The sequence below is a fragment of the Centruroides sculpturatus genome, unplaced genomic scaffold (assembly GCF_000671375.1).
Source record: "Centruroides sculpturatus isolate CEXI.00-Female unplaced genomic scaffold, Cexi_2.0 scaffold13, whole genome shotgun sequence".
Taxonomy (NCBI): Eukaryota; Metazoa; Arthropoda; class Arachnida; order Scorpiones; family Buthidae; genus Centruroides; species Centruroides sculpturatus.
Window position 1 is genome coordinate 422,232 of NW_019384405.1, and position 12,035 is coordinate 434,266.

General features: G+C 32.2%; 1 protein-coding gene across 1 annotated transcript in view; it reads right to left on the minus strand.

Annotated features, from left to right (window-relative positions):
- Nucleotides 1–10,248, minus strand: part of LOC111618811 (protein phosphatase 1 regulatory subunit 21-like) — a 53,194-nt gene extending 42,946 nt beyond the window's left edge. Inside the window, exons 1-2 of the mRNA XM_023360384.1 lie at nt 10,109–10,248; nt 7,333–7,493 (exon numbers count right to left, since the gene is read on the minus strand). Coding sequence (XP_023216152.1) covers nt 7,333–7,392 — 60 coding nt within the window. The 5' untranslated portion in view covers nt 7,393–7,493; nt 10,109–10,248. The remainder of the gene's footprint in view (nt 1–7,332; nt 7,494–10,108) is intronic.
- Nucleotides 10,249–12,035: the final 1,787 nt, after the last annotated feature.

Sequence of the window (12,035 nt, forward strand, 5' to 3'; positions counted from 1 at the left end):
AAGGAAAAATCCTAATTATTGAAGAAGAGAACTGGCCAGTTATAGGAGAAGGACGTGTGTTATCCCACCCAACAGTACGCATAAAGAAACAAGCCGAAAAAAGGGACAAAACCCCAGATATCCCTATTTCTATCTTATCTACCATTTTTTCTGTCTTCTTAATTTTATCCCTTTTTCTGTTATTAGTGTTAAGTAAGTGTTTAAGGTTAGTTTTAAGGTTCCGGGTTATATTGTCGCGATCGAGATCTGTATTGTACACGTGCTTTGGATACAGCGAACTATTATTATCTCTGTAATTTCGCATGCTACTGTTTGTACTGTGAAGTTGGAACCCCTTGAAATAGAATCTGTATAAAGACGCGAAATAGCTTAATTGGAAAATTATATCAACTTTTGTTACTTTATCCTGTCTGCCTTTGTGGTGAATCCTAATTTAGCACACTTTCACACTATAAACAAAAACACGTGCAGTGCAAGTCAAAACACGTCGCATTATTAACGCAAAGCGTCAACTATCGGTCCAAGGTCACATGCACCGGCGCTGACTGGTACAAAAGTTGAGATCCGTATCCGTATCCGCGGATCTAGACTCTAATGATCCGTATCCGTATCCGCAGATATACATTTTTAATGATCCGGCACATCACTAGTATTTATATGCGAAATTATACCCCAACTTACGCGAATTCGACTTATGCGGTTACCGCTCGGTCCCACCTATCGCGTAAGTTCGGGGTATTACTGTACATATTTAAGCTGTATTTACTTTAAAAATTTTTGTTTTTATTCTATTTCAATCCTATATTTTGTATTTTTTCCATTTTTATGTTTGTATTTCTATTTGTATTTGATTTAACTGATGCCATATCTCTTAACACAATCATTTACACATATGAAAAACATTTTTATATCTTAATAAATTTTTGTTGTTATAGAACAGTTATAAACTTCCCAATGAAATCATTAAAAAGTTCTAATTAGAATATTCTTGAAAAGAAAATCTTTCAAAACTCATTCTCAAGAATTTAATATACACTCAATTCTGTTTTTACAGGGTATATACCACATATGTTCCTGAAAAATCTGTGTAAAAGATATACTGTTCTTGATTCCAGACCTTAAAAACTAGTAAAAAATAATACAATAAAGCAATTAATATAATAGGATATATTTATACAAAATATTTCAATTTTATTTAGTAAACCAGGACAACTGTAGCCTATTAGCAAAATTTAACGAGTTATATTATTTGCATAAATTTTATTTTTTATTCAACTTTTAAAATAAAATACAAAATATTTCTACCTTTTAACATCAAATGGCATACAAAATCTAATCCATATTGAAAAATTCAAAGTAACTGTCAAACTGAAGTTTTTTGACTGCTTCAATCACAGGACAAAGTCAAAATGAAAGACTGTAGCTATATAGGTTCAAATAAGTTATTAAAAAAAAATCTTAAAATTTAATTAAGTATGTGTAACAGCCTTAAATACATGTTCTAAGAATTCAAATAAAATAACGATTTTTAAATTAAAAGGTGAAATTCATAGAAACATTAGATTAAAACAAATTGTGTAAAAAAATAAAAAAAAAGGAATTATTGAATTTTTTCCTGAATTGTGTTAAATCAAAATTGTGTAAAAAATATCCATGTAAAAAACAGAATTAGGTGTAATTCCATGAATAAAAATGAAGTTATAACATTTCTTGATTAGGAAAGTGAAGACTTACTTTAATAATTTTTAACATTTCAATTAAAAATTCTTAAAAAGAAATATGTATGAAACTTATAATGTTATTATAGAGTTTCAGCCTAACAAAATTAACAGGAGCTAAATATTTATATTGTAAATGCCATACAAATATACGAGAGACATATTTACAAAACTTTTTAAAAGATTTTGGCTAGACAGAAGCTATAAAACAGGAGATCAGTTATTTATTTATTTATAACTAGCTTACCCGTCGCGCATTGCTGTGATCTCAGAAGAAAGGAAATTCAAGCAAACTCGTTATGATAAAATTCAATTTACATTTTATTATTTTTATTGAAACTTATTATTATTATTCATTTTCATCGGGAAAACATTTCAAAGTGTCGTTTCAATTCTATTTATTTATTGGAGTGTTTGTGGATACACGATATTTTTTGTTTTTCCCTCTGGTGTGTACACGAATAAATCGGAAGGTTTTTCGACGCGTGAGCCGGCCACATACAGTTGTCCATGCGAGAAGCACGGATTCTCCAAATTTAGCCCACACACTCGCTGCGATTGTCAGAAGTGCGATATTCCCCATTTTTATATATATTTTTAAATCCTTTATAATTTTAATTATTTAATTGCTCCTTCCTCTCTTCCTTGGCATGTTGTGAAATTTCTGATAGTTGGATAATAAACCGTTTTATTGTAATTTGTCTTTTTAAATTATTTTGAGTCGATATTAAAATTTGGAAAAGGGGGATCCCTAGATCGGTAAAATAGGCGAATTTCCTTCTACAACTTCGGTTGTTGTTCGTGATACAGTTAAGGCTTTAACAAAGTTCGAGCGATTACGTAATTAGCAAAAAAAAAGTTGAAATAAAGTGATTAAACAAAAATTATTAAAAATATCGTAAATAACAGTTCACAAATGCATATATAGAGATATTTTTTGAAGGGGGGAAATGGTCTTCACAATTTGAAATCGATCGAACACACTGTGCGCGAATGCTCGTGTAAACGCGTGCCATCTATCGTAGGATAAATGTACTTCGCGGGAGTGTATTAAAAAATTAAAAAAACTTTCCAAAGTTTCATGGCAATCATACTATGCCACAAACCTTCGCCTGAGTATATTAAACAACTTCCCAAAGTTTCACGGCAATCGGATAAACGGTGTGGTAATGCATGAAGGACAGACAGACACACACACACACACACACACACTCATTTTTATATATATAGATAATTGGATAATAATATAACAAAAATTTGTTTTATTTTAACAGATTGCTTTGCTCTTCGTTGATGCGCTTTGCATAATTAAAATTAGATAATTAATTTAAATATTGTGTTAGCTAAATAGATTTATTTATAGATTCCCACCGTCATCCATCTGTTTGTCCTTCCTTTATCTCAAAAACAGTTACACAGATGAAAATAAAGATCAGATAAAGAAAGCTTAAGGACCAGAGGACCCAATTAACTACATAAGAACTTCCAGTCTGAACTGGAAGTCATACGATTTTTTTTTAATTAAAATATGATCAGAAATTGCAGCTCAGCATTGTGACAATGTCACTATAATATACAACTAGTTGTTTAAATGTGATTTTGATATCCTTAATTATATAACAAGCATTTATGAATTCTTAATTTTAAACTAAAGAGATTACTTAATGAAATTAAAATATACATTGAACATGTGATAGTCACTTGCTATCGTATATTTTTATTTGATCTGTTATTTTCATCAAGTAAATTCCTCAAATGTTAGGTTTAAGAATATTCTCATTTCCTATCTCAATTCTGAAGTTAAATATATTTAATTCTCTCATTTTAAAGTTATTGTTTTGTAAATGTTTCTAATAGTTGTTAATATTCCATTTATTGTTTCTACTTAATAAATTCTGAAAGATCTTTGTCTATAACAAAGCATAAATTTCATAAGTCTACCCTGCTACCATAGTAGTCAAACTGCCAATTTTTTGTTGTCCATATTATTTATTTTTTTGTAAAATTGAATTTACTAATTGATATGTAAATTCAAGCTGTAAATTGTGGCTCTCTGGTTTCATTTTGAAAAAATTAATTCTGATGCCTATGTTTTTGGGCTGTAATTTGAAAACCTTGTAGACCTTATAAACTCCCACTGTTTCTGTCTGTCCTCCCTTAATCCCGAGAATGGAGCGAGATAGATGAAAGTTGAGACCAGATATAAAAAGCTTAGCGGCAGGTGGCCCCAATTAACTATATATGAACTTCCAACTTGGATTGGAAGTCATATTATTTTAATTCAAAAATTTTCCCCTGAAAGGAGTTAGATGACTGGCATTATAACAGGAAAAGTATGATGTATAAGAACGACACTATTAATTTGAGAAAAGCTAATATTTTAAATTAAATAAATTAAAAATATGATTAAAAATTGCAGCCCAGCATTGTAATGATGTCAAAATAGTTTAATTGCTCATTAATTGTTAGTTTCTTAATACATTAAAAAATTATTTCTTTTTTCATCTTTGCTTCTATTCATTTTTTATATAATTTTTTTCTATATTATTTTATAACTATGTTACTTTAAATGTTCTAAATCATCATATTTTTAAAATTATTGTAACAAGTATATTTATCTTCAGATGTCTAATAAAATTGAAATTGGATTAATCATTCATTTTATTACTTAAATTCTCACAGAATAGTATTAGAACAAGAAAAATATTTTCATGTTTAATATTTACATTTCAAAAATATATTTTGGGCTTATTATTACATAACTCCTCAGTCCACAAATATAAATTATTTACATTTAATAATACATCTATAAGCGATAATAAAAGGAATAATTTACCAATTTCAATTACTTCAGGCATCTTTTATCTTTTTTGTAAAATATTGTTCTGTTTGTTTCAGTTAAATATAATGACATTTCAATATTCCTTTCATTTGTTTTTAAACTTTTTCTTTTAGAAAATACTAGTGTCATTTTTATTTTGTAAACTTTTTAAAGAATGTACAAAATGCTTTGTGTTGTTTTATAATATCTTACAGATAGCTGTATTTCTTATTGTAATACTTCCATTCATTTAAATATATCATTATTCCTGATATATTTTATTCTTTTATTGTGTTTATATTTTTTTATCAAATCAAATAACCACATGTTTATCTTGTTTCTCATCATCTCCTCCTCCTCTTTTTTTTAATAAGTAGAAAAGTCTGAAGACAATTGATTTCAGCCCCCAGATAATAAACCCCAAAAAGAAATAACAAAAGTTAAAAAAATTAAAATAAATAAAACATAACAGATGAATAAGTAATAATAATAGGAAATAAAAAAAACACTCTTCTGTAAACACTCTTCCTGTTAATAGTGTTTAATCTACTTATATAGTTATGATTTATTCATCCTAGCTGTTTTTTGCATAGCAATTTTATATACCTACAATTTTATTACATATAGAAATTTATTTTGTTTGTTTTCTATTGATTTTATATATATTAAAGTTAATACAGATTTTCTAAGTATTGAAATGTACTGTACATTATATATAATTTCTATTCTATTACTAATTGAACATTTGATACCCACTCTTCAATATATCCATTTCTCTGTTATTTTTCTGTATAATTAATAAGTTTTAATAAGAAATTAATCCTTTCAGATAGGAATTCATATCTCTCTTTATTTTATTAAAATAAAATTAATTTTATATATATATATATAGTGCTTAGTGCATGTAATAATATTCTGACAAAAGTTACTTTTTTTACTAATTTGTAAAATCATTTAGTTTATGTTTTTGTAAAGCATTTTAAAATATATGTTATGTTATAAACAATATTTCTCAATAACTTATCTCCATGAAAAATCCTTTTGAGAAAACAAGAACATATTTTCTTGTTTTCTCAAAAGGATATTTCATGGAGATAAGAAATAAACATCTTCCATGGAGATAAGTTGCTTTGGAAATAGGCTCTTCAATTGTATACTGTATATAGAAATAAATTCAATAATGATTGATTAAATAGCATAGAAAATTATAAAATTTTGTTGATCACAAAATTTTATTTGTAATTGACTTGATTCTGCATCTCCTACATAAAACATTCTAATATATGTTTTGTGACATCATAATTTTCAAATCCCTCATGTCGCTTACTGTTGTATGTTTATCTCTCCTACCTAAAAAGTAATGTAATAGACTCTAGTAGGATTTGCTCACAGACAGAAAAGTACATTATACATTTCAACCTACAGATTTTAGTGTATATTAGTGATGCTTTTAACATGCATAATGCATATTTTAGGCATTTTTACTTGCATATTTATGTGCATATATTGCAATTTTAAATAAATATAAATCCAGCACGTCATTATAAATAACTTTATGCAATTAAAACTGCTTGTGACTAGTAGCTTGTATCATATTACAAAACATTTTTTTTTGCAATTTGTAACTTTTAAAGCTACAATCATTTTATGCAATGGGGCCCACAGTGGCATGTTCCTTGGTATCTGCTTAAATCTACTTGAGTAGCATCCATATTTTCAAAATCCCAGAAATTCCACTTACTGAAAATTATTGCATTTACTTACCGAATAAACAAGTAAAAGCAATAATTTGGTTCGAATTATGTCGGAAAACTTACGACAAAAACAAAACCCAGAAAGAGGAGAAGTGGTAGACCAAGAAGATAACAGTTTGATCATGTGCTCAATGATATTTATACTCTTGGAATTGATCGAAATTTGACAAAGGGTAGGGAAAAGTGGTAAAAAGCAATCTGCGTAGCAACCGCAAGAGTGGGACTAATAAGGTGAAGTAAAGACTTGTCAAACAAATAAACATTATCATTTTTTTCCTCATTGCCAATGCACTAACATTTGATTTTTTGCATTGCATATTGTTATTTATATGTTGCTTATATGATACCAACAGGAATAAAAGATATTAAATTATATTTCGTCATTTAATTTTGTTTAAAGAAATATAATTATTAAAAAAAAGACCTGTTATAATTCATATGTATTACAATTATATAAAAATCTACATATAAACATTAAAAATGAATGGTCTTAATATTCTATATTTTTTGTTTCTTTGCAGACACACTAAGGTGACATATATCAACACTTGGCAACTTATTGACTATTTATTCAGTTGGGACGCCTTTTACATTACGCGTTTCGGGCATTGGCCCCTCTTCAGCCAACTTGTATCTTTTCTTGATAATGAACTGTACACATGTTTTCCTTTTCTTTTGGTCGATAACTGCCGTTTCTATATTAACAATTTCGTTTGATTCTGATGAAACCGTGTTGTTGTTATTAAGCTGTTTCTTTGCAGACACACTAAGGTGACATATATCAACACTTGGCAACTTATTGANTAGTTGGCTGAAGAGGGGCCAATGCCCGAAACGCGTAATGTAAAAGGCGTCCCAACTGAATAAATAGTCAATAAGTTGCCAAGTGTTGATATATGTCACCTTAGTGTGTCTGCAAAGAAACAGCTTAATAACAACAACACGGTTTCATCAGAATCAAATTCTATATTTTTATTAATATTACAATAAATTTCGAATCAAAATGCAATATCAAACAAAATTATATTTTAAAACTTACCTTTGAATATTCCGCTGCTAGTTTCTGATATTTAACACTAATATCGCTTGTTTCACCCATGTTTATAATCAGTTTTGTTTGATTAAAACACACAATACATTCTCACGTATTCCTATGACAGGTTATTGAACTACAGCTGCCGGCCTCCATCTTAGATCCTCCTCTTCTGCACTTCAGCGCCATTCTTGGGAGGAATTTTTTTTTCTAATTTGAGTTCGAAATATATTTTTAAAGAAACTAAATCCAAATATATCAAATAATATTTCGATAGAAAAAATAAAATTTTAAAAATTTGTTAATTCAGTCTTGCTAGTTTTATTCCATACAATCGATAGTTTAAAGATATTATTTATTAACTCTTTGTGCCCTGTATGCACTGAGGATCTTTTTAGCATTTTAGAAAGCCCATTATGGGTTCGGTTAGGTGGTTAGGTGGCGAAGAACTGGGCCCATATATTTAGATAGATCATCCCCGAGAGATTCCTACGCTTTTCGACTCGTCTGGATTCGATCCCGGCTCTTCAGAACATCAGACTACCATGTTAATACTAAACAGAGAAAACAGGCGGATAGAGCAAGATTAAGAAAGGGAAAAAAAAATTTAGGAAAGATGGTACCCGGAGTTCCACGTATCTTTAGATAAGGGACCCACCAGTGGCCAAGCGGAGTTCGGTCGTGGGTTCGCGCCTCGCTCGGACGGGCAGGCCACGTAGAGTTTTCCGGGTTTCTCCACGTCTGTAACGCCTAAATAGGGGCCAGTTTCCCTTAAAAAGACCTCCCGGAAGGCATTCCCCTAGGCAGATCGCCCAAGTGTTGCGTTGCCATAACTAAACAAACTTTCTATAAGCAAATTGAATCCGATCACGATGTCCTTCCAAAATATCTTCTTGGATCTCTCGTTTTCACAAATAACTTTGGAGTTGCTTCCGAATAGTTTCACCACTCTCCAATTTCGATCTTGATCCTATTCTCTGTGTGCTAACCTCCTATATCTAAGGGTGCGACTATATATATTAAAAAAAAAGCAAATAAATTTTCAGAATACAGTAGAGCGTCGATTATCCGAAAGTCAATCATCCGAAAGAATTCCAGTCGGCGAATTTAAATTTTCGCCAGTGCTGTGGCGCTGCAATCTTTGGCTATGTCTTGGCTACTCAAATATTTTACGTTTTTGATACTAAATAAACTTCTGAAGTATAATTTTTTATTGTTTTTATATTTTTCGATATATTTATTTTGTTCGTACAAAATAAAAAAATAATTTTTAATGATACAATAGTCTTCGTGAGGCTTAACATCGACGAAAATTCAACGCGAAGCGACACAGAACGGAGAAAAATGTCAAGATGGTATAAATTAATATATTTTCCGTGCATGATCGGTTATCCGAAACATCGATCTTCCGAACAACCCCAGTCCCCAATCGATTCGGATAATCGACGCTCTACTGTATATATAGGCCTATATATGTAACAAATATTAATTATTAATTATTAATTTTAACCAAAGAAAATATTAATTATTTTCTTTGGTTGTTTTGGTTGCCCCCAAAACAACCAAATTGCCCCTAACGTCCCACGTTGAGAAACTCAGCTCTAGTGCGTTGCATTATTTTATATGTGAGGGGCCAGAGTTGTGACCTGATCGCAGCGGCAGATTTGAAAACGTAGGTAAAAGCGTTTTTCAGGTGGTGACAATAACAGCGAAAACGACCTTGAAATCCTCATCATGTTATAAATAAATCCTACCCCTTCACATAAGCATTCTGGTGACGGCCGGATGGTCGAGCGGTCACGATAGCAACCTACTGTTCTAAGGCTACGGTTATTATGGATGCGAAGTCTGACGAAATTTTGTTCTGACGAGTACGTCCGAAATCCTCGTCAGAACAAGGTAGTTACACTGTGCGCGTTTTCTGACAGTCAGTACCTTTCTGCCTCCCAGCAAAATGGACGAACTTGATGAGTTTTATTTTCTTGAAAGTCCGTTGATTAAGTTATTGTTGATAGGTGGTGGAAAACAGCAGAGGCGTGCCGTGACATTTGATGATAGTGAAGCTGTGTTTCAGTAAGAAGCCGACATCCAGGGGCAATCAGTCAATTGCGCGTCAGTGATGGTCTACGGCAGGTATGGCCAACATACGAGAGCCGTTCACAGCCCGGCACACGTGTTTGTAAAATCTAAGTGACTCGTACAACATGGAGTTCATATAAAACGGAATTATAAACAGTGTTATAGGGGGGTCGACTGTACTGTACATAAAACACTTTACTGAAAAGAGTGCACTTAGACATCTTGTTTCATGGAACCCTTGAATTGTAATCACAAGAAATATTGATTATTCATCAAATAAATATTAAGTTTAATTTTTATATCAATATTTGCAGAATAGGCTAGAAGTCATGAATTTTCAATTGTTCGTTGATAATGGAATTTCGGGCCTGCTTCAAGATTAGGAAAAGAGCATCCAAGACGAAAGAGGGGACACATGCCCCAAGTTCCCCAACGTACGGGCGCTCCTGTGCGCCCGTACAAAGTGCATCAGAGAGAACAAGCGGCTCAATACAAAACCGCCGCTCTAGTTATATTTCTTTATGATAGATCATAAAGAAATATAACTAGAGCGGCGGTTCGAAATTAAAATATAATTTGGATACAGTCAATTTTTATTTTATTGCTTAACATTTAATCAAAAAACCATATCTCTGAATTCAGTATCATTTACGAAACATGCATAAATTTCGACAAAAATAACTATGAAATATTCTCTATTTACCTCTTCTGCACTTCAGCGCCATTCTTGGGAGGAATTTTTTTTTCTAATTTGAGTTCGAAATATATTTTTAAAGAAACTAAATCCAAATATATCAAATAATATTTCGATAGAAAAAATAAAATTTTAAAAATTTGTTAATTCAGTCTTGCTAGTTTTATTCCATACAATCGATAGTTTAAAGATATTATCTGTATTTATTAACTCTTTGTGCCCTGTATGCACTGAGGATCTTTTTAGCATTTTAGAAAGCCCATTATGGGTTCGGTTAGGTGGTTAGGTGGCGAAGAACTGGGCCCATATATTTAGATAGATCATCCCCGAGAGATTCCTACGCTTTTCGACTCGTCTGGATTCGATCCCGGCTCTTCAGAACATCAGACTACCATGTTAATACTAAACAGAGAAAACAGGCGGATAGAGCAAGATTAAGAAGGGAAAAAAAAAATTTAGGAAAGATGGTACCCGGAGTTCCACGTATCTTTAGATAAGGGACCCACCAGTGGCCAAGCGGAGTTCGGTCGTGGGTTCGCGCCTCGCTCGGACGGGCAGGCCACGTAGAGTTTTCCGGGTTTCTCCACGTCTGTAACGCCTAAATAGGGGCCAGTTTCCCTTAAAAAGACCTCCCGGAAGGCATTCCCCTAGGCAGATCGCCCAAGTGTTGCGTTGCCATAACTAAACAAACTTTCTATAAGCAAATTGAATCCGATCACGATGTCCTTCCAAAATATCTTCTTGGATCTCTCGTTTTCACAAATAACTTTGGAGTTGCTTCCGAATAGTTTCACCACTCTCCAATTTCGATCTTGATCCTATTCTCTGTGTGCTAACCTCCTATATCTAAGGGTGCGACTATATATATTAAAAAAAAAGCAAATAAATTTTCAGAATACAGTAGAGCGTCGATTATCCGAAAGTCAATCATCCGAAAGAATTCCAGTCGGCGAATTTAAATTTTCGCCAGTGCTGTGGCGCTGCAATCTTTGGCTATGTCTTGGCTACTCAAATATTTTACGTTTTTGATACTAAATAAACTTCTGAAGTATAATTTTTTATTGTTTTTATATTTTTCGATATATTTATTTTGTTCGTACAAAATAAAAAAATAATTTTTAATGATACAATAGTCTTCGTGAGGCTTAACATCGACGAAAATTCAACGCGAAGCGACACAGAACGGAGAAAAATGTCAAGATGGTATAAATTAATATATTTTCCGTGCATGATCGGTTATCCGAAACATCGATCTTCCGAACAACCCCAGTCCCCAATCGATTCGGATAATCGACGCTCTACTGTATATATAGGCCTATATATGTAACAAATATTAATTATTAATTATTAATTTTAACCAAAGAAAATATTAATTATTTTCTTTGGTTGTTTTGGTTGCCCCCAAAACAACCAAATTGCCCCTAACGTCCCACGTTGAGAAACTCAGCTCTAGTGCGTTGCATTATTTTATATGTGAGGGGCCAGAGTTGTGACCTGATCGCAGCGGCAGATTTGAAAACGTAGGTAAAAGCGTTTTTCAGGTGGTGACAATAACAGCGAAAACGACCTTGAAATCCTCATCATGTTATAAATAAATCCTACCCCTTCACATAAGCATTCTGGTGACGGCCGGATGGTCGAGCGGTCACGATAGCAACCTACTGTTCTAAGGCTACGGTTATTATGGATGCGAAGTCTGACGAAATTTTGTTCTGACGAGTACGTCCGAAATCCTCGTCAGAACAAGGTGGTTACACTGTGTGCGTTTTCTGACAGTCAGTACCTTTCTGCCTCTCAGCAAAATGGACGAACTTGATGAGTTTTATTTTCTTGAAAGTCCGTTGATTAAGTTATTGTTGATAGGTGGTGGAAAACAGCAGAGGCGTGCCGTGACATTTGATGATAGTGAAGCTGTGTTTCAGTAAGAAGCCGACAT